At 41.8% G+C, this 26,643-nt stretch overlaps 3 protein-coding genes across 3 annotated transcripts; all 3 read left to right on the forward strand.

Annotated features, from left to right (window-relative positions):
* The first annotated feature begins 972 nt into the window (after positions 1-972).
* Positions 973-9,987, forward strand: prdm1c (PR domain containing 1c, with ZNF domain). The gene is given in 15 exon segments (XM_030721888.1): positions 973-1,121; positions 2,909-3,163; positions 4,634-4,753; positions 5,787-6,039; positions 7,797-7,996; positions 7,998-8,167; positions 8,169-8,802; positions 8,984-9,112; positions 9,280-9,310; positions 9,313-9,427; positions 9,429-9,474; positions 9,476-9,504; positions 9,506-9,599; positions 9,601-9,632; positions 9,634-9,987. Coding segments are annotated over 15 exon segments (2,202 nt in total). The 5' UTR covers positions 973-1,094; the 3' UTR covers positions 9,701-9,987.
* Positions 9,988-11,705: 1,718 nt separating this feature from the next.
* On the forward strand, positions 11,706-17,474 carry xkr5a (XK related 5a). The gene is made up of 8 exons (XM_030721977.1): positions 11,706-11,967; positions 12,560-12,573; positions 13,093-13,276; positions 13,429-13,613; positions 13,707-13,919; positions 14,229-14,398; positions 14,660-14,771; positions 15,275-17,474. Exons 1-8 carry the CDS (start codon positions 11,834-11,836, stop codon positions 16,216-16,218), a joined length of 1,956 nt encoding a protein of 651 aa, XP_030577837.1. The 5' UTR covers positions 11,706-11,833; the 3' UTR covers positions 16,219-17,474.
* A 537-nt stretch (positions 17,475-18,011) lies between these two features.
* On the forward strand, positions 18,012-26,598 carry tram2 (translocation associated membrane protein 2). The gene is made up of 11 exons (XM_030721321.1): positions 18,012-18,208; positions 20,374-20,437; positions 20,593-20,702; positions 21,699-21,815; positions 21,947-22,005; positions 23,965-24,049; positions 24,214-24,284; positions 24,674-24,778; positions 25,057-25,200; positions 25,540-25,697; positions 25,919-26,598. The coding sequence occupies exons 1-11, from the start codon at positions 18,089-18,091 to the stop codon at positions 25,993-25,995; spliced, it is 1,110 nt and encodes a 369-aa protein (XP_030577181.1). The 5' UTR covers positions 18,012-18,088; the 3' UTR covers positions 25,996-26,598.
* Positions 26,599-26,643: the final 45 nt, after the last annotated feature.

Genomic DNA, 26,643 nt, shown 5'->3' on the forward strand with positions numbered 1-26,643 from the left:
AATAAGGTATACATGCACAGTGTAAATCAGAAGTTGTCAACCTGTATTTGTTGATGCTCAAGAGATTTTTTTTTTAATTACTCTTTTTTTTTTTGTGCTTTGGATCAGATATGTCTAGTTCATCATCATCATCATCATCATTCATCATCTCAATTTAAGCATTACATAACATCAAACAGAATTTTGATTAATCTCATAGGTTTGTATCTCTAAGCTCCTCAGCATCACTACCAAGGTCAAGCAAGCAAAACAGACTTATTCCTACTTGTAGCTGTTGCTGGGCTGGTTTGGATATTAAATTTTTTGTATGCAATAGGCATCACCTTGCTGCATGCAACTTTTGTTGTGGGTGTGTGTGTGTTTTTAACCTGATGATCTAATTTGGTTGCAGAACATAATAGAAATGACTGTGATATTACTTTGCTTCAAAGACTATTACAGAAGATTAGTGTTTTATGTGTTGTTATTTCTGGGACCTCTTGTTTGCTGTGTAGCTCATGTGCATTATTCTGTAAAAATCCTGTGCTGCATTGAATGCGTATAGTGACTTAAGCTAAATTGACTTACTTTAAACTTAAAATTTACAAAAACAAACAACCAAAAAAAAAAGAGAGCTCTGATTTCCTCTTTCCATCCAAACACAACACGGTATCTTCCCATCCACGGCAGACAGAAAATGAAGATGCATTTGTTTGATCCGGACATAGCTGTGTGACAGCCAGTGCACCTCCCTGGAAGAAAGCCTTGTGCTCAGGGCAAAGAGAGTGACACATACACACAAACATGCGTGCACCACCACAACAAACACACTCCAAGGAGGAGTCATGGGGCAAAGGGGAGAGGGGGGAGGGAGCATGAGAGGAAAAGGGAGTGTAGATCTCTCTCTCTCTCTCTTTTACACTGTCAAACAATTCCCTCCGCCCATGTAGAAGCAAGACTCACAATTAGCATTCAGTTGCGCAGTCAGTCACACATAAGATACTGAGGTCTGCTGAGAGAGCGAGAGAGAGAAGATGAGGAGAGAAGACAAGAGACAGAAAGCCACTGGTTGCTTATAGACACTCAAGCTCAAGAAGGGCACAGACAGCCTGCCTATGTGTGGCTCCTTCCAAGGCTTTACAGTAAGTATGCAAATTGTCTAGATCATCTTCTCATTTACCACATGATGGAGATTGTGCTAAATATTACAGCATGTTGAGCAGTGTTAGACATTTTGGCTTGACTTTACTTTCTTGCATTTGTGACACTCTCCCATGAAGCGCAATCTCAAACTAAGCAAAGTGGGCGCTTTCTAGAGTTAACCTGTTACATGTCACCCCCCCTGAGCCACAGCTGTGAGCTTTGACTCATGTCTTGATTTTTCAGAATTATTTTCTGCTGTGTCACTTGGTTCAATGGTTTCAAAGTGAGCTGTCACATTTGTGACAGTCATTCCGAGTCAGCTGTGGTGACACTTCAGAGAAAAAATAGGGTGTAACATTATATATAAATCTCATCCCTTTGTACTTTTATTTGCATTTGAGAATATGTTGATATTCTTTTGTATTGCAGCATAAGTCCATCTGTTGTGGATACATGGCAGAGAGCAGTTTCTACCATTCTGATTGTCACACCTGTTTAAAACACCGAAAAGATGAATGGCAGCCTTTTTATTAGGGTTACTAACCATAGATTTATTCATAAATAAATGTGCAGAATTTGGGAATTGTATGCCTCGCGATCATTCCCTCAGTTTGAAGTTTTGAGTTGACTTTTATCTTTCGTCAGTAGGGAACATAAGTCACATGAGTGTTTACCATACATTAGCAAGAACTAGCTTATTACCATATTCAGAAGCAAAGTGAGAGTCTACAAAGGAAAAAGTTCTCAGACAACAATCTGAGCATTGTCTTTTAATCACGAGTCTGCCACCGCTTTTTTCACTCTTTATTTCAGTCATGGAGCCGTGCCTCTGTCAGGGCTCCGCTACCTGACAGTCGCAATTTCTGTGAGAACGGGAGAGAGTGAAAGCAGGGAACAGAAAGAAAGAAAAGGAAACAGAGTAGCGCTGCACTCTTTTGTTTCAACTATTAAAGCAGTACTTAAGGAGGGGGGCACTTCAGGGGCTGCCGGTCAATGAGGAGGCATAATGCTTCTGATCAGTTATTTACATGTCTTCATATCATGTTTTTTTGTGGACAGTTCTCAAGATCTTGCAAGTGTAAGCTGGGGGTATGCTTACTAAAAATGGGAGCTTGATATGGACTAATCAGAACATATCTCACTATAGCCCCCCCCCCCCCCCCCCCCCCCCCCCCCCCCCCCCCCCCCCCCCCCCATATTCAACCACACCCCCCCCCCCCCCCCCCAGTGGCTTTTTAATAGAGTAAATAGTCACTATAGAGAGTTTATACCTGGTTGACGGCCAAGTCTCAGTCAGTTGAGAGGAAGTCTGGTTGATTCCCTGGTAGTGCGGGTTTCCTTGTGAAAGTGATCCTGCTTCGGGGCTGACGTGCACAGGAACCTCCGTTATAGCCCCGGGGTTGTATTCTGAGTCACAGGATGTAAAGGACAGGGGGGGCCCAATGGGACAGCAAACTTGAAGGTTCCACTTTGAAGTTTGTTTGTCCGGTGTAGGCAGCTGATGGGAAAGTTAGTTTCTCCATCCTTACAATATCACAAACATCCGTCTGCCTCCTTCTCTGTGTCACACGTCACACTGTGGGACCTACTTTTAGCTGAATTTAAAGCTTGACTTTCTTTGGTTCTTTGACTGCTGTTTTCGTTGGCACTGTTTTTTTTTTCCTTTAAATTCTGACATAAAAGAAAATTGTCTAAGCATGATGTATCTTCATCCCCACAGCCAGAGTAGTTTTTAATAATAAAATCAGACATGGAATGATGGGGATCCTTACTATATTTTCTGTAGGCCACCTTCTCTTCATGTACCTCAGTCATGTTAACCTCAGAGAAGTCATCTCAACCTGCGGAGGTCACTGCAGCGATGCCCGGAAAACAGGATGTTGACATGACATCATGGAGTGAGGCAGACTTTGAGGACAACTGCACTTACATTGTAAAGGACCAACCTCTGGAGGACGAGTCCAAAAACAACGGCAAGACACGAGCTGAGAGATCCTTGCCCAGAAACCTGGCCCTGAAACACTGCAACAATTCAGCGGAGGTGCGTACACGGAGCCTTGAGTGTTTGTTCTTTTAAAAACAAGGCGAGAAATTTATGAAGACAAATAATCCCAATCCAAATATATCAAAGCAGGTACGTGAAGTTCGGTAGTTGTGAATGTTTTTAGTAAACGACGATTCTTTGCGTCACTCCAACATCCTTCCATCCTCTCATCTATCCTCTAGTGGGAAGTACTTGACATATTTGTCTAATTTGAGCTTTTCCTCCCTGCTATGTGTATATTGAAGCAAACAGAGACACAATAGCCAAGCCTCTGGGCACTCAGCCTGAGGGCCCTATGATTAGTAGTTATCTTAGATTCCCATCCCTTTGTTCCAGCAGAAAATTACACCATTAGGCAAAGCCCATAATATAAATAACACCATAAATGTTCTTCCAGGTGAAGTATGTGACATTTAAGATGGAAATAATTTATATATAACTGAGTAGACAAGGTCCTGACAATAATATTTTGTGGTAAATACATGATAAAAGGTTATGTGCAAAGAAGTAGTCATGAAACGGAAACACTAAGTTTCCTCTCACAAAAGTCTGCAAAGGAAGGTAGTGAAGGGAGTTCAGAGGAGGTAGCCCCGGTGTCTGCAGTAAAATATCTGTATTACTCATTTGCCCTTCTAATAAGAACTGTTTGCAGTCTGGTTGATACTATAGAGCAGGATGCATTACAGTAATCTGTGATGCGAAGGCAATCAAATAAAGCCTTTAGGCAAAGCCATTGAATGCAAGGACAAAACTATCTTTATAAACTAAAGATAAACTATAAGCCTTAGTCTATAGTGGTTGGTCCAGATACATACACTATGTAGTGTAAAGATGAAAGAGAGAATACACTACCATTGCTTTAGGGCTTTTGCTTTTTGAACGTGGACCTCAAGGTGCTGGTTGGGGTGTGACCATGACACCTTATCCACTCCTCCCCACCCTGGAGGATCGAGACAGAGGGGTGAGTTTCACACCTGGTAGTAGCAGAACAAGAGGAGTAGTGAAATTTTAATATGGGAGAGTAACTTAGAGATAACTTGATCGATCGGCTTATGAAACATTCAGCATGTGAAAGAAAGAACAAATTCAGTCACAGCCTTGGAAAATTCAGTGTGTTTGATTTGCTATGACAGCCAGTATATAATAATAATAATAATAATAATAATAATAATAATAATAATAATAATAATAATAATAATAATAATAATAATAATAATAATGAGAGCAACCTGCTTATTTGCCTATTTTTTTTCTCCACATAAGTGTTCCCAGGGGATAAAAATTCAATGAACTGACCCGCATCTTCTGGTGAATCACCAAGATCGGATAATGAGGGCCATATTCCCATGAATCTCATCCCTCTTATTATGTTTTTCCAGCTAAGAGTTCATCTGGTTGCTTGCTCAGGCCTTCAATTTCGTAAACCAGCATGCTGTTTGACAATTATGTGCTCTCCTTGTTTGACAGGTGCTTGGGGTGATCACTAAGGAGCTCATTCCTAAGGGGACACGTTTTGGCCCTTTGGTGGGGGAGAGCTACACCAACGAAACCCTGCCAAAAGACGCTGACAGGAAGTACTTTTGGAGGGTAAGTGAACCTCATGTGAGACTCTGCAAACTTAAACGTTAAATTCAGCAATGTACCTTTCAGAACTGTTCACATCCTGTATCTCTGACTGACTGGAGATGCTGCTTTGGCTATGTCGTGGCACAAGTTAGCAAATGTGGTCAACGCTCGACATCCTGTCAAAGTATGAGTCAGTTTGTCAATGGTCTGGTGTCTTTTAAATGCCATTTGACTAGACAGATTTCAAAAGTGCATGTACTGTATATGTAAGTTTGTTTGCCAATTCTATGTGCTTCGGTCTGAGGGCTCTCTCTCTCTCTCTCACACACACACACATACACACACACACACACACACACACACACACACACACACACACACACACACACACCACACGCACACGCACAGCTGTTTGGTTTCAGTGACGCAGCGGTTCTCCTGTCTCTCCGCTTCTCACAGTAGTGGTATCACTGCCAGTAAATACACCATACACATGTCCGCACTTCTCCAAACTCACAAACTCTCACACTGACTAAGCAAGGAAGTGGCTTTAAGCCTGAGAACTGTTTATGTTACAAATCAGCAGCATCAGGGCATCTTCCATTGCACACATGCTCCTGTGTAATCCTGCAGTACAGAGTCAGCAACCTTGACATCATGCAACCCCAAACAGCACTTGCAACAGCCAGACAATTTGTTAATAATACAGCCGTGACTCAAGCAACGGTACACCTTCAAAGCATAAAGAACATATCTGTACGTCGAGAAGCAGGGGAGGTGGTGAATAGCATCACCACAGATGTAATAGGTGAGAGCAGGTAGTGGGTGAAACAGTATACCCAATACTACAGTCAAGTCATACAGAGAAATTCTTTTTTGAGTGTCGCTTTTGTAACTCATATTGTGTGCCGCAAAGGCTTGCAGCACCTATCCAACATGAAAGCAATTACAGCATTTACCATAAAGATATGAGGAAACTGTGACTTCATGGTTTCAGGTTCATTTCAAATCACTGAGTGAATTATTTCTAATCTGTTGTTCTCACACGCGACAGGTCTTCTCAGAGGGGCACTTACACCACATTCTTGATGGTTTGAATGAGGAGCGGAGCAACTGGATGCGTTACGTGAATCCAGCGTGTTCTGTGGAGGAGCAGAACCTGGTTGCATGCCAGAGTGGCCTGGACATATTCTTCTACACCACCAAACGACTTCAACCAGGCCAGGAGCTTCTGGTGTGGTACTGCACTGAATTTGCCCAGCGCTGTAACTACCCTCCACTGGGACAACTGGCTATTGACAAAAATGGTAAGCGCGGGTGTGTGTGTGTGTGTGTGTGTGTGTGTGTGTGGACTGTCAATTTAGGAATGTGTAAGGACTGAGTGCTCCTGAAGTCAACAGAAACTATCACCATACCCACGCTTGGAGACATATCTGATGTCTTCTGTCATTGTTAAGTAAGGCTCCCAGTCGAAGCGCCAGCCGAATGACACTCTCTTTGTGCAGGTGTTTAAGAACTTACTCAGTCACACCCATAGCTCCTTTGTTGATGCAGAACACAAAGGAGGAGAGCGGAGTCTTGAAAGCAGAGAAGAGTTGTCTCCAGGTGCAGCAACAGTACCAACGTAAGATGAGACCAGTTTCAGGATTTTAAGCAATGTTTCAGTTTCCCTTTTAAACTCCCACATAGAAAGCTGCTGGCAGCTCATTCATGCAGACGGCATTTGGCCTTCATTCACAAACACTAAGTGCACACATGCTAGCAGAAAGACCACATGCACACACCAAAATATTAATTTACACACACGGTCATTCAAAAAAGGCAGCTGGAGGTCCTAATGGCCTTCTGGTACACCTCCCTTTATTTATTTGGCTCTTAAGGAGGAAGCAAAGTAGGAAGCGCTCTACTGACTACTTGAACTTCCCGACAAGGTGACCAGTGCTGACAGATTGAAATCTCGCTCAGTGTTGGCTGTTTGTTTGCTAAGCGTTGGCCTCTCTGGAGTGGGGGCAGGGTAACATGGGAGCGAACAAAAGATAAGGGTTGTGCTGTGGCGGGTTGTGGTTAATTGTGTCTAAAAGTAGGTGAAATGTACATGCACACTACTGTATTTGGGTTTCCTCTGTTGTCAGTTCAAGTTCTTTGTTTATTCTGAAGTAAGTCAGCAAAGCAGTAGCTCCTTGCTAGGTATAAAGTGGGAGAATTTACTTAGATGAAGTATAGATTTTGATCCAGATTTTGTAACCTTTATCTGTGCTCAGAATGTAATATTCTGAGGTTAGCTGATACTATGTTGTGAATATGTATTTTTTTTCTGCACCACCTTTTAAAATAACATATCTGGGTATGATCTACAGTTCATCTGTCACTTCAAAATGAAAAGTAGTTTTTTGTCTCCTGTACCCCGTGCGTCCTGTCCTGCCTGTGAGAGAAAATACACTTTCAACTGCCCAGCCCTTTAATGCAAATAGCATACTGTATCCACTGACTCTTGCCCTTCACACTATCTGTATCACAATCAGATCCTCATTGTTTAATTTCTGGTATTCACTTTCACAGAGTGCAAGGGTTGGGGACACTCGGTCACACCTGATGGAAATGCCCGATGTTCAAAGTGAACAGTTGGGCTAGAGTAGATATTTTTGAAAGCAAACAAGCATGGCGATTTAAAAAAAATGCACTTGTGCATGTGTCAGTCAACTGAATGATGATAATGTTACACCTATTGTATGTTTAAAAATGACCCCCCTGTCTGCGAATGGTAAATGGACTAGTTCTTATATAGCGCTTTTCTACTCAAAGCGCTTTATACATGTTTGCATTTGCCCATTCACACAAGCACTGTTTTCTATTTCAAAGTGCTTTCTAGCTAACATTCATACTCCAATGGTTGCATCAGAGAGTAACTCGGGGTTCAGGCTCTTGCCCAAGGATGCTTTGGCATGCAGACTGGAGCAGCCAGGAATCAAACCACTAACCTTCTGATTAATAGATGACTTGTTCTACCTCCTGAGCCACAGCCACCCCCGTGATGATATTTCTCCATTGTTTTTCTGTCTCACAGAACAGAATCCATCCAAGAAGACAACAAGGAAGCGAGGACATACCGTTTCTGAAATCCTACGAGACGAGCCCTCCAAATCCCCTTCTACCTGCATCAGGCATCTGGACAGTTTTTTGTCTCAGACAAATGTCTCTGCAGATTTTGCTTTGTGTCCCAGTGTTGTCTACCCAGTTCAGCCCATTTCTGAATCTATGCATGGCAAATAGATATGCATTTCTACCACCTCTGCCATCCTGTAGCCCTCCAGCTGCTAAAAGGCCAGCACTAAGTACTCCTGTCCCTTCTAGTCTGCACTTTACCTTTCAGCACAGTCAAGGCCCTTCTGGAGCAAAACCCTTACCAAGATCCCTCTATGGCCTGATATTGCTAACCTGCTCTTGCGCATGGCCCCTATTTACTGCCTCACTACTCACTTGGCCTTCTAGCTCATTCATATCCATTCTACAGTGATCGACTGAAACCTCACTTGGCCTTCTCATCCCATTTATTGCCTTTTGACAGCTATGCCACATTTCCAATCGCCTTTATTAGTGGTTGCAAAGATTTGACACTTAATTCCAAACCAGACCTCTTTCTTTCACCGATCCTGAGCACAAGACAACAGGACCTCATATCCAATAAGACAGCCTACCTCAGCATCCCCTCAAAGGACCTCAGAGATTTCAAACACTCCCCTCCCAGCAATATTCACACAGACCTCACTATTCCTGCCACATCCACCGCCTCATCCAGGGTCACTAAAATCTGCGGTGCACTGCCCTCTCTTGCACCTGGAGGATGTTCACCACCAGAGGGAATGGCAGCCTCCTCAAACTGCCTCCCTTCCAAACTTACCTCCGCCACTCAAAGCGATGCTGAGGATGCAATGGCCCTAAAAAAGACCAAGCGAAGTGGGCAGATAATTGGCTACAAGACCCTGTCCTACCCTCTCATGAGGCAGAATGGAAAGATCCGATATGAATGCAACATCTGTGGAAAGATCTTTGGACAACTGTCTAACCTTAAGGTTAGTTCCTCTTCATCACATTAAAGTAGTGTGAAAGAAAATGCCAACCACCAGCTAAATACAGTGACTGGAGTACAGTATAACTGAATTAACCATATATTACCAGTTAACAGTTACCTGATTTCCTGAGCTTGCTCAAATAAACTAACAGAAATCCATATCTCTGACATGATGTTCTCAGGTTCATCTGCGAGTTCACAGCGGGGAGCGTCCCTTCAGGTGTCAGACCTGCAATAAGAACTTCACTCAGCTTGCACACCTGCAGAAACACTACCTGGTTCACACAGGAGAAAAGCCCCATGAATGCAAGGTAAGGCTACAGCTGTTGGAGAACTGACTCATACCATTCTCATAGTAAATATGTAGGTGGACAAAAAGTTTGTACCCTAGCACAAAATATCAAAATATGCAGTAGTTGTGACTGAGAGCAAAATAAATATTCATATAGATACCTTCCTCTGCCATGTTTTAACACAGGTGTGTCACAAGCGATTCAGCAGCACTAGTAATTGAAGACCCACCAGCGGCTACACTCAGGTGAGAGGCCTTACCATTGCAAGCTCTGCCAGCCCGCTTTACTCAAGTTCATCCACCTCAAGCTCCACAAGCGCCTCCACACGGGGAGCGCCACACCGCTGCCCTCACTGCCCCAGTGCCTATCTCCACTACTGGCAGCCTCCAGTTGCACCTTCAAGGCTTCTGCCTTTCTTATCCTCAGCCTCACAAGATACTCCTCAGAAGAGCTACTTCGAGGTCACTCTGAGATTGAGAGATTTGACATGAGTGAGGCGGCAGAGGCAGCTTGAAGCCATGGCTGCAGAGGTTGAGATGGAGAGGGAATGTTACTGACCTAATACAAAAGATAGAGACTCGTTGTCTCAGGCTACAAGGATGCTGACGGAGGGGAATCTGAGAGGAGCATCTACAAATTAGTAAAGAGCGCTCCGGTGTTCAGCTACATCACAGCAGTTCTGCATCGCTGTATCCAGCCAGCATCAAGCTGGAGTCAAGCTGCATATCAGAGCCCTAAGACAACTCTGCTAATCCATCCATATAATCCTTACAGGTCAACTCGGCAGCTGTCTGTTACTGCCCTATTTGAAGCAAAGCCTTATCTCAATCATGGATTGCCTAACCTATACTCTACATAGACTGCAACATGTGAAAAATCAAGACTTAACCAGCCTGGCCTGGGGGGGGGGGGGGGGGGGGGGGGGGGGGCTTTTTTTGATTAAATGCAAAGATCTTTGTTAATTTATCAGTTACTTCTAATCTAAGATGTATGAAAACACAAATTTGTGATATTTTGTTTTTATATCTCTCGAACATCTTGATGGAAAGCTACACATGTGATTATGCATTAAAAAAAGGTTTGCCTTTACATGTGGTTTTAGTGTGAGACTGAATGTTTCTGTTGTATATGCATGCGTAATTATGTCTTGATTCAAGTGACAATTACTGTACAAGTATGACTTTGAATTGTAAGTGGGTTAAGCACTGAAATGACAACAGTGAGAAACCTCAACTTGCCTTTTGTGTGAGTGTACAGTGCTGATATAGATAACATCCTGTTATGAGTCTTGGGATACTCACAACCAGTAAGTACCAACCCATCACCATGGAAAAAAAAAAAACAAAAAAACAAAAGAAAAAAAGCTCCACTGAACAAAATTATCTTCACGATCAATATCATGTGGCTAATTTTGCAGACGTATATCCAAATTTTAGTTTTGGTATTAGGCAGTTGTTAGACATTTCACCCACGACATCCGACTCCACAGTTTAGTGAGACATATAAATAAATTAAAACGCAAACAAGGGAGAACAAAACTGATGTTGAAAACGGACTATTTTATCTATGATTAACCCTTGTTCTTAAATTTAGCACAAGCTCAAGAACAAAAACTGCAACCATTTCTCTATATTATAAGTATCTCAATGCATTGTTGCTGACTTTCTGCGCCGTATCCTTTTATGGTCCTCTCCCCGCAACCTAAAATGGTTTGTAGTTTGGGAAAAGGTTCAAAAAGTGTCACTTTGGGCTACTTATGATGAATTAATGGGGCTCCTGCAACCTGCTCTGGAGCTTTATCTTCATTAAGAAAGTTAATTAAAGAAGTTGTGGTCCAATAAGTGGTCCTCAAAGTGTGGGGCATAGAACCACTGCAGGTGGGACATGAAGTATCAGGGGGAAACATAGGGTGAAACCAAGTTCATTTGATTAAAATAAATTTCCCCGTTCTTAAAATGATTTTATTCTTTTATTTATTTATTTAAACTTGAACCAGGAAGCCCCTTTAAATTTAAAATCTCTCTTTTTGTGTGTGTGTGTGTTCCAAGGGAGAGACCAGGCCCAGAAGGCGCACCGTTACAAAATTATAAAAACAAATATTACATGAATGCACATAAATTTAAAAAGCAACTCAGAGTCAACAAGTAACATGATAGCATAAGTCCTGCTTGTGAATAGTAATTGCACTCCTTTGTTTGTAAGTCTGTGTAAGAGCTCGGACCTCTTCCAGGGAGACAAACGCATTCAGAGGAGCCTAAAGAGGAGCTATCTAAGTAGTGTACACACATAAGAAGGAAGCTTTTGTGCTGCTGGCTCCTTGAAACGAGATTAGAAAGTACGCAGAGATGTCCACTGGTGGGATGTTGGGGCTGAGCTTTGTTCGTGGTTCTGAAGTGGGGCATGGCAGTAAAAGCGTGAGCTCGACAGCTGTAATGTGCTCGCCGTGACCTGCGACCTCTCCGTATTTCGTCTATCACTACTGTAAGTACCATACAGCCCCGCCGTCGCAAAAGATTTAAGGAACAGACCATGATGCAGAACAGGTTTCCACGGTGGAGCGAGACGGTCGGTAACGGATGCACCTTTAAACCGTGCAGTGACGTCAGATATTTTGACAGGGGGCAGGCAGCGGGAGAAGAAGAAGAAGAGGAGGAGGAGGAGGAGAGTGCATGTACCCAGGGGGGGAAAGATGCCCAGGTTAATGTCACCGGTGTATCCTCTTTCCCACCTGTCCCCATCATGATAAACGCCGCAGGAGCGGTTGCCCGCAGGATGCCGTCGGTCGCGCGGCGGAGTGGGTGCTGGATAGCGTGGTGCCAGGCGGTCCTGCTCGCCGCGTCGGCGCTGGTTATTGTGGCCGAACGGAGGCGCTCGTAAGTGGGCATGGAATTTCAAGCGCTAGCGGGCTGCTAGCTTGCTTGCTGTACATGTTGAAACTCAACCCTGTGGGAAAAGAGGTGTTGAATGTACTTGAGTTATGTTTCTTGCGCTGTAATAAATTGAAAATGATGCTAGGTGCTGGAGCTGTCTCAACTGCAGCCGTACTTCACGTTAGAAACGCATTTCGTTGACGCTATGGCACCGCCGTTACTACTGAACGGGAAAACCTAGCTGAATTATATATGCACTCAATGCAATATCGGCATTGGTTAGCCCAGCTTGGTTGGCCAAACTGGGGCTCCGAGACCTCTTGTGATCTTTAAACAGAATAACACCGCCGCTTAATTATTGAATTTAACCACGGACTTCAATGAACTATTACTAAATTGCTATCCTTGATCCCTATTGGAATAATGCTCAACTGTTAGATTACAACCCCCCACATCATCCCCCCCAAAATATGATTAACATAATAGAACATTTCAGTCTTGTTGCTGTTATTTTTTCCTAAGTAATTTTTTGCATATCCACAGTCTGCATTGAAAACAAGGTGCAGCACAGTGTTATGATTTCCTGACTGTGCAGATCAATGGAGCAAGGTCAGGACACCAGAAGGATGCCTGGATGTGTACAAAGTGTGACTTTGTCTTCAGCAAGTGTACCATTACCAAAAGATATAAATACTGCCACCTAGGCGTCACACTTTAGTTGGCCTGTCATAAATAAATAAATGAGTGCATAAATGAATGGCTGTTTAGATTATCAATAGAGTGGTGCAATGATAAGGCTGTACCAGTGAAGTTAAGAAACAGCTGATGGCTATTTTAAAGCCTTGAGTAGAATGACTGGTGTTTTCATTTAGAGCTTGCACCATCCCATTAAAATAGGTTTCTGGTAAAACTAAATTCACTTAAAGAAGATGTATGTACTCTTGATTTCTCAAGGACTCTGCTGGCCTCTGCAGCTGTCAGTGCATCCTCGCTAGTGCTGGGTTTAGTGAGCTGCATTTCCTTTAAAACCTGCACAACTGTGACAAACCAGACATTATTTGACATGGAATCCCAAAATACTCATACCAGTGTGCATCTGTTCTGTATCCGTGTGTGTGAATGTGTTAGTGATATACTGTATAGGGTTTTACCTTTGGAATGAGGAGACACAGTGGGCAGGCCTCACACTTGGCCTCTTTCTACCGGGGACAGCGGTTCAGCTGCTAAGTGTGAAATGGTACTATGATGATGGTGATGACAGGCGATGTTACCTCTCTGTTATACACATACTGCACTTGGGCATCTTCAAAAGGTAAGATCTTTTCGGCATCAGATATGATGTGGAATATATAGATAAATTTGCACATGCAGAATATTGTTGGGATGTAATCATTTGTAGTTCCTGTTAAAGTACAGAGGTTACATTTCATGTCTGCTCTGGTTTTTATCTCCATCTTCTGGCAGGTTATGGGACTGCATGAGGTCTGTGCTGCGCATGCAGGGCTCAGTGGCTGATCTGGGAGCTGCTGTTATGCAGCAGGCAGATGTTGCTGCCCTTTGGCTCCTGGAAGCCCTTGTCCTTACGTTGCCTCAGAGCCTGCTGCAGGCATATGTGGTGGTGTCTACCGATGTGGGCATCACATCACCAGGTATTTGTGGGTTCTGTGTGATGTTTGTGGCCTGTCACTTGTTGTATAGAAGATAACATATTTTTAAATGTTTTCCTTTGTTTTTCCCCACAGTGGCTTATTGCTGTGGTTTATGTGTGCTGTCTATTGCATGGGCTCTGGTCCTGTACAGCCGAGCCTGCTGTCTGATACGACCGGGCCACCTTGCCATGCCTCCAGCCGCCCTGCTGTGTCAGCTGGTGTGGAGGGCTTGCATGCTGGGTGCCAGGGTGACCTGCCTCACATTCTTTGCCAGGGTTTTTAATTGGTGGGTCTGTGGAGTAGCAGGTGAGTTTTGTCTTGCTAAGACACTTGAAAGGTGGAGAAAGTGTACAGCGAAATAATATTAAACTATTACCTTATATTAAAAAAGGTACACGAGGCTCAACAACTAGTGCATGTACAGATTTCCATGTCTTTTATAACTTAGAATTGAGGGAAAAAAGTTTTCTATTAAGTTACATTTAACCACTGTGTTATGTAATTATCCTCAGAGTGCTGCGACATGTCCTCTTGGTCCAGTTTTCGGTTTCTCCTCTGTATATGGATCCTCTGTTGCACTTACACCCTCTATTCTATTTTTATGTTAACCTTCAGGTTTTCACTGGCTCACGGCCTCCTTTTGGCTGGTATCACAGCAACCAGACATCTGCACTGGCCCCTGGTGTTGGCGTGCTTTTAACGGCATCATGGGTCTCGTCCACGTCTTCCTCTTCCTCAACGTCAAAGATGGACCCTCGCGCTTCCGCATGGCCGCTTTTTATGCAGTATGACATGACGTAAAGTTGTTATTCTTCAAGTTGTTTTTTTTTTTTTTTTTTTTTTTTTGCTGTGTTTTGGTCCGGTCCTTGTTTTCATTATATTGTTTTGTGCCGTTGGGTCTCATCTGCCTGTTCGCAGGGCAGCAGGGACAAACACAGATATAGATACATACGTTTGCAATCATCCTCACCTCTGTGTCCTAAGCTTACAGTGACGTAAATGATGACTAATGATGACTAATGGTGTGACCTTCTTTCCTTCTTCAGTTCATGCTTGTAGAGAACGCCACTCTACTGCTGGCCGCCTCTGACTTCCTGAGCGAAGCATCATGGGACAGCATGACCCTTCCCACCACTGTGCTGTGTAGCTTTCTCCTTGGTGAGTCATTGTTTCTAGAATATCTGCTGTTTGTATTGGAGCATTACTCATATTTAGTCTAATATCACACTGTTCAATAGTTTGTGTCATATCTAAGTGATGAATCCCAAAACTCTTAATATAACAGCAAGGTTAAAGGTGTTACAGCATGGCAAACATAGCTACGATATGCTGCACAATTGCCTTCCCTACAAAGCTCTTATTTGTGAGATTTTACTGTGCAGGATATTCTGCTTTTGATACAGGTGAACAGGATTTTAAATAAATGTGATTGTAAACGTTAGGATACCAACAAACAAAAACAAAAAAGTGAAGTGAGAAGATAAATAAACTGAATTATTTGTTTGTGGGGTCAATATCCATCACAAGAGCCAGGGTGGATGTTGTGTTCTCTGCTGCAGCCTTCCTTTGTGATTCACACTGTATAGCTGTCTCTTGTGACAGATAAGCCAGAACATGCTTAGGTCACTAAAATCAATATTTTCTGTTTCTTTGCTTCCTAGGTGCTACCTCTCTTGTCCTATACTACCGGTTCCTGCACCCTAAGTCCACAGAGATCTCCCAGGGAACAAACCACAACCACATGGGCAGTACGTGCATAGAACAAGGGGAGTCCTCCTTCTCTCTTGGGGACAAAAGTCTGCCACCTCAATCTATTCAAAACCATGGCAGCTTCTCCCTCTCAGGTGTTGCTGGTTCTCTGCTGGAGCACCCGGGCAACTGCGGGGGCAGGCCTAACAGCTCCTGTCCATGCTACCACCACCACTGGCTCTTGATCCGCCTGGCTCTTAAAACAGGAGACCTTGGTAAAATCAACAGGGCATATGGGGCTGGGGGAGCAGCAGCCATACTAGACATGGAGGAGTACAACCAAGAGTATAAAAGTAATGAGGGCATCACAATTACAGTTGGAGGAAGCTGTGAGGGTGTCTCCACCTCTGAGTCTCAGGGGAAGGGTCTGGCACCCCTTTCGGACTGCAAAGACGAGTTCCAGAGCGTAAGCGAACCCACATCGACTGAACAACCGGAAGAAGATGACAGTCTGGAGATGGAGAGCCCGATGGAGTCACCCACATCGGATTTCAAACGCAGCTCACCAGAGGGTAAGTCTGTGTTTGGAGACAGCCCGGAGCCCTATTTCTGTCCTACAGAATCAAGTTCAACCTTATACTTCAGCGCTGATCCCCAGTCTCCAAGCAGTGCCAGTAACCCCCGTTTGGACCGGGACATTGGGATGCTGGAACAAGGAGTTCGCCTCAACTCCATCCCTAGCGATCCAGCCCTTCACAGAGATGTCCGTGGACTCATGGGCCGGGTTGGACCACGCTGCATTTCCACTCCTAAACTGGACTCAGGAGTGTTGGACTCCCCTTCCAGTGTCCCTCATCTTAAAGGTCCAAGAAAGCAGCTCATAATGTCCCGGAGAGATGAAGATGATAACTTCTAGCTTACTCGTGAGAGAATCAGGGAACACGTAAAAACGTATCCAACATTAGAGGAGTACACCAGCTTTTGAAGAGGCCGCTTTTTCATCATCTCAGTGTTGTAGAGTTAGAAAGATGGCAGTGATTTCTTCTTTTGTCTATACATATATATTGAATACACTGTGGAGAGTATGCAACAATTGTGGAATAATCCTCTCAAAGCTTAAATGATTTTCTGAAAACATTCCTTTGCCCAAAAGCTGGACACACAGAGTAAAGCCTTCAGCAGAGCTCTTTTTTTTTTTTTTTGCCACAAGGGTTTTGTGTGTGTGTGTGTGTGTGTGTGTGTGTGTGTGTGTGTGTGTGTGTGGAGCTCAGCCCCACCTTTTACCTGATGTTCAGCAGACATTTTCATTCTTTTGGTGACAGTGAACCTAAGCCTCAAGGATAATGACAATTATACTGTGCAACAAAATGAACACTGGTTCTGCAAGACCGAAACTACGTAATAAGGATGTAGGCGTTAGTTGTATCAATAAACATCATTAGAAGTACGCAGATGTTTTATGATCTTAAACAGGAAATGATCTCTTTAATGCACACTGAAACTGCTGTTACTCCATGTCACTTGCCAGCAGCTACGACAATAGAGAAATTATTCCTGTATTTTACAGTGGCTGGACTGAATAATAACCATCTCAATGTAAGCTTAAAAGCACAAATATCTTCTGTATCATATGTCTATTGCTTTTTTTTTTTTCATTTTAAAAAACTGAAAACAAACTAAAAACAAATTCTCCCTTCTGAGAATCCTAAACTGTATTTTTTTTTTGTATAAAGTTAACAGGCATTGCTTTGAGCAGGGCTGGTGTGTCAGCCTCGAAAAACTGTTTTGATGTCTTGATTTACATGTTGACCATGTAATTGCAGAAATGTTTAACTGTTTTTGCAATTTACATTTTGTTGGAAATGAAACACTGTCTCAGGCACTGACGTCTAAAAGCTTTCAAACGTCTGTTGTGTAACAAGGTGAAATATGCTAATGAGATATTTGTGGTGATTTTCTTTTTTTTTTTTTTTATGTGCTCTTGATTACTATTGCCAGGGGGGCAAATGTACTTTGCTCCTTACTGTTCTGTAAATCCACTAACAAAGCAGTGAAATTATGCTGGGTTTTCTCTTAGGTCCAGGTGACTGCCTATATGACATTTTGAACTGTGAAGTGAAAGGCCACTGGTGGCTCTAAATAAGCAATAAATAACATGCGTAGGTGATTGGAGTAAAGGTGTGTGCAGTGATTTTTGAATTTTATTTTTTAAGTAAGCTATGGAACTCTTCTAAAGTGTTGCGCCGCCTGTCGTTTATTTATATTTTGCTAGGAAAATGGGAAGTTGGCCTGGCAATTTATTGAAATGTGCAAACCTGGGTATGCAGTATATAAGGTTAAAAAAAACAAAGGTGTCAGGTCTTAGCTGGACCCCCCCCCCCCCCAAAAAAAAAAAAAAAAAAAAGAAATGGTCAGGTACTGAAAATGAGTAAAGAAGCAGGCTTTCAGAAAGCCTGGAGAACTATTGGTCAACAACACTTTTAAAAATTACAAGAAAGTCTGACTCCTTGGGAGAAAATATAAAGAAAAGAGCGGCTGAAGACTTTTGCGCAGCACTGTGAAGTAAGCCATTCCTTCATCCAGCTGTTAAAGTGATGACCCCGAGCTTCTGAGAGCGCAGACTGAACCAAACTTATTTGTATAAACGGCCCCAAAGAAGGTATTTATGGCGCTGGCTCTTTAAGGCGACGCGCATGCGCACGTCACTGAGAAAGTTAACTCACTGAACTTCGTAGTCAGAAAAATTGAGATTTTTAAAACAGCACGGGAAAGTCCATTGTGTTGACATGGCATTTCGCCGAAGAAATAAGAGCTATCCTTTCTTCAGCCAGGAGTTCTTAATTCAAAACCATGCCGACGTCGTCTTCGGTTTGGTGATTTTCATTCTGATTGGATTGATGTTTGAGGTGAGATGAACTCACATTCTTTTCTTCCCTCGTCTCCCTCAGCTGTTGTAAGATGGCAAGCCTGCTACAACTTCAGAGCTGTGACTTTAAATCTTACTTAAAACTACTCCCGCTTTATAGAAATGGTTGCTGATATAACTGGGGACTCATCAGTTTCGCGGGTGTGTGATTGCTGCTTGCTGCATTTTTTTTTTACAAGTTTGGGGAGTAATAAATGTTGCTCTGCTCGCCGTCAGAGTAGCAACGCATGCTTTGCTTTTGAGCTAGAAGGAAACAGGTAAAAACAAAACAAAAAAACAGCTGGGCACAAATTACAACTTTTTGCTTTACGTGCTGAAAGTTTCTGTCTTGTCTTTACGTTTCGGGAATCTGGGTTAAACTGAAATCCCTTTGCTAACAAAGAGTTAGGTAGCAAAGATTCATCACGTAACATATTTGCGCCTCATATTCCCGTTTTAACCTCGTGACATTGTCGTTTCCAGCAAAAACTCTTTGCAGAAACATATTTTGCAGTTGTCAGTTACTGAATATAGCAAAAATAAAACTGAGTTAAAGCCTTTCCTGTAGTCAAATTAAAAGCACCGGTGTTCCTTCCTATGAGTTCTAACACACTTCCGCTGCCAGAGGTCTTATTTTGAAATCCGTAAACGAAAGCTATTTGAATATTTGTCGGTAGCTTGACGCTACTAGTTAACTGCCACGTCTCAATCTTTGCTGCTGGCTACCGTGGGCTCAACTGCGCTTAAGACCGCTTTGAGCTGAAGGGCTTTCACCGCTGACATTTAGTGAATTAATTAATTAGATCATTAATTTATTAGTTGTTCCTTCTACGTGCGCACAAACACTCCCAGTCAGCCACCGCCTGGACATTTAGTAAAGTTTCGAAACGGAACCCTGGCTGTGATTACACAGCTGATCGAATAGCCCCCCCCCTCAAAAAAAAAAAAAAAAAAGTAGGGGATTTCCTAAAATTTTTTTCTCATTACCAAAAAAAAAAAAAAAATACAGTACTATACATGTGGGCATGTATTTGAAATTTTGATGACAGGTCACCAACGGCCTCGGCGCGCAGGGAATAACTGGCGACTTGTTTCACTGTTCTTTTTTTTTTTTCTGTTTGCTTAATCATATCTGCGCAAGTTGGATTGCTTGAGAGCAGAAGGTGATTAATTGGACACCAGTCTCTATGATCTTTGTAATATCCAATCAGTTTATCGGCTGAAAACCAGTAGTTAGAGACAATTGCTTGGGTAATTAATAATCAAACGTGAGGGTGTAGAACTCCTAATTTGCTGGTCAGGTAAAACAGGAAATCTAAAAACATTAACCTGAAGACATTTTTGTTATTTTTCTATGCATAATGGATGATTAGTTGCAGTGATGCTATAAATCAGTGATGGGTATAATCAAAATGTTTGCTTTTTGCATGTGAAATTCTTGATCACTGAAAAGAAGCAGTCAGAGGTATGACAAACCCTCTTGATCCTATGACAGTTGCTTGCAGGCAGGCATTGCTTTATTTTGAAAGCCCTTTTATTAAAGACAATAATTAAATAAAAGTCTGAGAAGCACAGGTCTAATGCATATCTGTGGTGACAAAAGTGGATTTGGAAACCTTTGTTATATCTTGGTTTATGCTGGGTAAGAAACAAAAACTTCAGCCGTCACGCTAGATGAGGTTTTCTTTTTCTTTTTGAGGCTAGAAATCAATTCTCAGGAGGAAGTTATGACACCAGATGTGTGGCTGACAAACAGCTCTGTTATACTGATAAGGACTTATTCTTAATGTCACACAATCACTTGCTGTATATATTCAAATAGCTCTTCCTGGCTCAGAATGGGCCTTTGTGGGGGTGGGGGGCAGTAACCATGATTGCTGATGTGGTGTTACCTTATATGACCAAAATCATGCTTTAGTGACTATTTGGTAAACAGAAATGGCTATTGTGGTTAGGTAAAAGAAAACCTGATGAACAAAACTAGTTAAAAAAAAAAAAAAAAGTTATTTCAACACTGGAAGGTGATGGGGGTGAGGGTTGTCAAAAATCCTTTTATGCAGGAAAAACTGCCTTGCGTTGGCTCTTCTTTGAAGCCCGCCTTTTTGAGGTTGCATTCAGACAGGTTCACTGAACTACGCTGCTGATCACGTCTCGTCTAATTTCCAGGCAACAGCAAAGACGGCCATACTGTTCATTCAGCCTCAGTACAATGTCACCACACTATCATCAGGTATGAAGAGCCTAATGTTGATTTAAAAACTTTTTTTTTTTTTTCCCCCATTCAGCCTCTATGTGTTACTGTAGCTCAATGTTCTTCCAGGATGTTTTAACACACCCCTGATGAATAACAACTATGTGTGTTTCACACCTCCTGTATGTGCTTAGAGGGAGAGGTGACGTTGTACCATTATGGGTGGAAGGACTGTGCCACCATCCTGTTCTATTTCTTCATCGCCATCATCCTCCACGCAGTAGTGCAGGAGTATCTTCTAGACGTAAGCATCTTTTCACTGTTTCACAATGCTTCAATATTATGGCCCTTTGTCTCAAACAGTGGACAAAAAGATCACTGAGTGGGTGATTAAAATGAGGGAAAAGATTTTTGTTATGGGTGTTTAAACTTTTAATTATTTAATAGAAAGGTTCTTGGAAAGTAAGTGCCATTTGGCATCCATTTCCATGAAAGAACTACTCCATTAAAATGTAAATAATAACCATTATATAAATATTCTACTCATTTGTTGGAGGTACCAAAACACTATAGTTTATGATCATCATTTGAAATGATAGCGCATTCATTTAGCCCTTAATTTTTTCCATAACTTGTGCTAAATGACATAAATCTTCCCAAGACTATCAAATATTTTTAAAGTAATCTGAATATGATTGTATTCAGTGTAGTCACCCAGTTTTTGTACTGATTATTTCACAGTCTTTGGCTGCTAAATGTTCCAAAAAAGCGTGAGCATGCTATTATAATAAAAAATGGACATGCTACATACTGAAACAGGATATGTGCTGTTTCATCTCATGGTGTTTGCATCCAAATGCACTCAGCGTGTCAGTTTGAAACAAACCGCATAAAAAATATGACCGTTATTAAGAGCAGTTTGAGTGGGCTGATGTTGTTTCAGTGCTCTGTGGATTGAGTTTGGGGGGGGTGGGGGGTGGAGGCAGAAAGAGAGCAAGAGTAGTGTCTGATCCATCTTAAACTAGAATCCCATGTGACATTTTTTTAGAGAACGATTGAGGTGTTATTTTAACATCACCAACACAGTTTCCAACGTGTCTTGAAAGGAATACTTCTTCAGGGAAGTGTTTTAAAGTGGCAGCCAAAAATAGCTTCTACCATCTGTTTTTTTTTTTTTTGTCCTGCTTATTGTATTCCCGTAACACTTCCTTGTGCATGACAATGACAGAGTTGACATGCCACCCATTATCCCCGGATCTAACCTCATTCACACGATCTGTTGTTATGGTTCATGTTGCAGAAAGTGAACCGACGTCTTCACCTCTCCAAGAGCAAGAACACCAAGTTTAATGAGTCGGGTCAACTTTGCGTGTTTCACTTGGTGTCTAGTGTGTGGAGTTTCTACATCCTCATTACAGTGAGTGAGATTGCATTCGAGCGACAACTTCCTAGTTAAGGAAATGCCATTCATATTCTTAAAACAGACACACACACACACACATGAATAATAGTATTAAGGGTTTTCAGTGTTCTAATTTCTTCACACAGGAAGGATATCTCCTGCATCCCAGCAGCCTTTGGGAGAACTACCCTCATGTACATCTCAGGTATATATTAATGTAACCATAAAACAATAACAAATATCACCTTTATTAGTAGTGAGCCATAATATTGATACAGCAATCTATCATAATGCTTCCTCTTAGGGTATTCTTATCTTTATGGTAGTGCCAGATATTATTTTGGGGGCTTTTCTTGGCTCAAAATGAGCCTTTTTTTGGGGGGGGGGGGGGGGGGGGGGACTATGCACCTAACCACAACTTATCTGCAGACCGTTAAGGCAAAGAGTCTTTACTGTTTTAATTGACAATTTGTAAAGCTGTTACATATATCTTCAGGCACTTTGAAGCTGTGCTGATTGATGGATGGATCCTTTAATGCTGCTTTCCAAATCAAAATGATAAATGCCCATCTTTTTCCCAGAGCAGAGTTTCTATTTTTGTTTGCCTCATTGTGTTAAGGCCTTTTCCAATGCAGTTTATATTGTGCTTAAGTGGTGCAGTGTGAGTTATTTGTAGTGCCTAATTATATTTCAGGTAGCCCAGATTAACACAGCTACATTTTACACAAACTCACATGTGTGACTGTAGTTATTTATTTATTTGGACATATTTTATAAACAATTGGACCTAAAAAAAAAAAAAAAATCACACAAACATCAGATCTGATTGGAAAAGAGTATGTGTGTGTGTGTGTGTGTGTGTGTGTGTGTGTGTGTGTGTATATGTATGTATGTATATATATATATATATATATATATATATATATATATATATATATATACTATCTATTATATATCTATATATCTATATATATATATATCTCTATATATATATTATATATATACTCTAAACAACCACACACCCTGTTTTATTTTTTTTATTTTTTTTACTTAAAATACAAATATAAAGTTATAATTTTCAAAAATGTATTACAAATATTACAAAGTTATATACAATATTTATATTAAAATACAGGCAGTGCCTCAGGCATTTTTTTTTTTTTTTTGTACAACTATTTTCAGAATAATCAGGTGTCAAGGAGATGCCACACAAACTATTTGTGCCACAAATAGTTTGTGTCCACCACAAGACAGAGGGGCGCATCACAGGCCTGACACTTCCAGGTGTGTCCCTCCTCTTGTTGTACACCTGGAGACAGCATTTACATTAGTCTGCCTTTGGTGGCTTTTTGGCTAGCATGTACCTTGTCCATGACTACACAACACACTAAACACACTACACACAAACTATATACTCCAAACTAGCTATCAATATTGCTATCTGTCTGTTGCCCTGTCACTCTCACAACTTTCACCTGTTCCCCGCAACCAAATGCCACATGTTGCCATATCATTTTTTTGATTGGTTGCTTTTTTTTTTTTTTTTTTTTTTTTTAAGGAAAGATGAAGGGAGGATTGTTATTTTTATTTTTGTTTTTTTTGTTTTGTTTTGTTTTGCTTACAAGCACTTTTTACTAGCGAAGATCCTTCCTGCGCTAAAGGCACATCATACATGAGGGCAATATACAGGGAAAAGCATGGCATAAATTATTGATCATAACTTTGGTTTTTCTTGGTCTAGCAGCACAATTTATGAACTGGTACATAGGTTGAAGTCTGCACTTTCAACACAAGTTGAAACTGACACGCACCAAAGCTGCGTCCTGCTGCTACTCCGTCTTAAATCAATGATGTCACGTCAAATTCAGAGGACCATAAATAGGGATTTTTCTTCTTGTTTTTCTGGATTTTTGTTTTGTTTTGTTTTTTTACCTTGACCCAATTATGGTAAAACCAGGTGATCTGGGGGTCACTGGACGTCTTTTGTGCAAATCTGGTATGAATCGATAAAGCAACCAAACATACCAAAAACAATACTCCATGCTCCCTCTGGGGGAGGGGTAGTAAAACCAAGACAGAAGCTGTATCAGTGAGGCAGAATGCAGATTATATGCGCTTGCTTATTGTTCCTCTTTCTTCGTCTGATTGTGTATTTCCGGTCTAGGTTTCAGGTGAAGTTTTTCTACCTCACTCAGCTGGCCTACTGGCTCCATGCTTTGCCAGAGCTCTACTTCCAGAAAGTACGCAAGGTCAGTAGGAGGGCCCTTGAAACTGGAAGAGTTCTAAAGTGTGACTAGATAAGCGCTGTTTATATTTGGGCTCATGTATATTCTGCATGTGCATTAGACATAGTGGGGAAGGGGGGGGGTGTCAAACTTTAAAAACATGTGAATAAAGGCCGTTTGTTTTGCAGGAGGAGATTTCTCGCCAGCTCCAGTATATCTGCCTGTATTTGCTCCACATCTCTGTAGCCTATTTGTTAAAGTAAGTGACCAATATATTTAAAAGAGCCTTTAAATGCTGGTGTTTAGGTTAAAAAAGGTCTTTAAATTCCCTGCAGCAGCAAATTTTACTGTACTACTCATTTTAGTGGCTTCATGTGACATGGCTCTCCAAGAATCCTGAATTGAAATCTGTGAGGGAACAACAGTAAAGATAGAGGTGACAGAAGTTTAACTTCCAAGAGGGCGAACATTATTTCAGGGCCAAGTCAGATCAAACTTTGTTGGTGATTCTGCTAAGTAAGATAATACCCTCAAAATAAGTGTTCAGAGGCATTTCATTGTGACTGCTGAGGCGCAAGATCCTGTTGCCACTTTGATTTCTTTTTTTCACCTAATCTCTTAGCTTCCTGTCTCCCCTTTCCCGTCTAGTTTAAGTCGTGTGGGTCTGGTACTCCTCTTCCTCCAGTATGTGTCAGAGCTGGCCTTCCACATTGCGAGACTCTTGTATTTCACTGATGAGAACCATCAGAAAATGTAAGTTATCTTACCTGTAAGGAGGTTTAAGCATTTTTTTTTAACTTGATAAAGCTATATGATTGAACTAGATCAAGCCCAACAGTGTTTCTGCCTCTATCACAACTCCAACTGCATCATGTGCTTTCAGCGCTGTTCACCTTTTGACTCTGATAGTTTTACAGTACCTTGTAATATTGCAGTGTTTGGTATGATGATTGCCACCTGGAACCGATCATCTCAACAGCTTTTTTTTTCTTCTTCCCTCTGGGCACAACCTCGCTGTGCCCCCCCCCCAGGTTTGATCTGTGGGCGGTCAGCTTTGTGTTTACACGGATGTCTACACTGACCCTGATGTTCCTGGCAGTGGGGTTTGGTTTGGCTCGTTCTGAGAATCAGGGGCTGGACCTAGAGATGGGCAACTTCAACACTGTGCTGATAAGGTGAGTTATAAGGGGAAAAAAATGAGCAATGTCCAACATCCAACTGTGGATAATGATTTATTTTCTGGCACTGCCAGTACTGTTTAGAGAGACAATAATTTAAGAGTATACTTACACTTTGTGTCTTTAAAGAGTGTTCATTTTGGTTTTTCTTTACAATATAATTTTGAAGAGGATGTACAGTAGCCTGGAAGGAATTTAGATATTTCAGTTAAGAGTAGGAATATGCTTTGGATCATATTTTTAACATGAGGCCAGAAATGAGTACATTTTGAAAAACAACGGCTCGTGTTTATAAATACACATTTGGATTTCTCTTCTTTCCCGGGGCCCTTTCAGGATGACCGTTCTACTGTTGGTGTGTTTGATTCAATCTTGGCTACTCTGGAAGTTTATTCGCTTCCAGCTGAGGCGCTGGAGGGAATTCCGGCACGAGCAGGCTATTCGCAAGAAGGCCGCTACAAAACAATCCCTGAGGCCACTAAAGAGAGATTCATGTGAGTTTAAACACCCGTTCAGGCATGTTTCATAATTCACCGGCGGCACGTGTTAAATACTTGCAGAAAAAAAAAAAAAGAGGAAATGAGACGTAATGATTTAATACATTTTGATTCACGTCTGTTTTCTCTATTTCCTCTGTCTTCCTTTGTGTTCATCACATTGAATGATATGTACTGCATTAACAGAGGTTCTGACTTCTCCCTTCTCTGTCTGCCAGTTGGTCACCATGAAAATGGAGTTCTTAAAGCTGAGAATGGAACGTCTCCTCGGACAAAGAAGCTCAAATCCCCTTAAGATAACAAACTGACTGGCCTAAACAGAAGCTTTAGCCCTGGCCAAGGTTTCTCATCAGCACCACAGTGAAGCTGGTGGCCATTGGCCATCAAGCTTCTGGATGCGTATGTCCTGAGATGCTACAGGGACTCAGTCGCTGCAGACTTAGGCTTGAATGCTGGAAAATGAAATCCAAGGAGACCCCTTGAGCCCAACAGACATTTGCTTTTCTCATCATATCAGTATTTTTTTAATACATTCACACAGCCTGTGATCCCACCCTGAGGCACACCATTGTATGCAGAGTGATTTTTAAAAAGTAGAGTGAACGCAGTGTGTGGCACATTTTAATGTGTATGTCCATGCTGAATGTGTTGATTTGTCCTCATACATAAGTACTGTATTGGTTGTAGCATTGTGAGATATTGCAGCTCTTGCCATTGAGCCGGCTTTGCTTGTTTTCTATTCTGGTCCGCTGGAGCAGAAAAGCGTTGCTGATGATAAGGTATGATATGAGCTTACTGTCTAAATCATACAGTTGTCACTGGTCACTTAACAGATATGCATTAAGTATGTATGTTGGATATTACCGCATGCTATTTCATGTTTTTCTATTTTTTTCCTTTTTTGTTAATTACTTTATTAAATAATGAGATTTTCTGAAATGAG

This window comes from Archocentrus centrarchus, chromosome 24, assembly GCF_007364275.1.
Source record: "Archocentrus centrarchus isolate MPI-CPG fArcCen1 chromosome 24, fArcCen1, whole genome shotgun sequence".
Lineage (NCBI taxonomy): Eukaryota > Metazoa > Chordata > Actinopteri > Cichliformes > Cichlidae > Archocentrus > Archocentrus centrarchus.

Coding starts and splice junctions, on each gene's coding strand:
- xkr5a (XM_030721977.1), top strand. CDS start 11,834: ATGATAAACGCCGCAGGAGCGGTTGCCCGCAGGATGCCGTCGGTCGCG. Junction 13,277..13,428: donor CACTTGGGCATCTTCAAAAG/GTAAGATCTTTT, acceptor ATCTTCTGGCAG/GTTATGGGACTGCATGAGGT. Junction 13,920..14,228: donor GTGGGTCTGTGGAGTAGCAG/GTGAGTTTTGTC, acceptor GTTAACCTTCAG/GTTTTCACTGGCTCACGGCC.
- tram2 (XM_030721321.1), top strand. CDS start 18,089: ATGGCATTTCGCCGAAGAAATAAGAGCTATCCTTTCTTCAGCCAGGAG. Junction 25,201..25,539: donor TTCAACACTGTGCTGATAAG/GTGAGTTATAAG, acceptor GGGCCCTTTCAG/GATGACCGTTCTACTGTTGG. Junction 25,698..25,918: donor GCCACTAAAGAGAGATTCAT/GTGAGTTTAAAC, acceptor TCTGTCTGCCAG/TTGGTCACCATGAAAATGGA.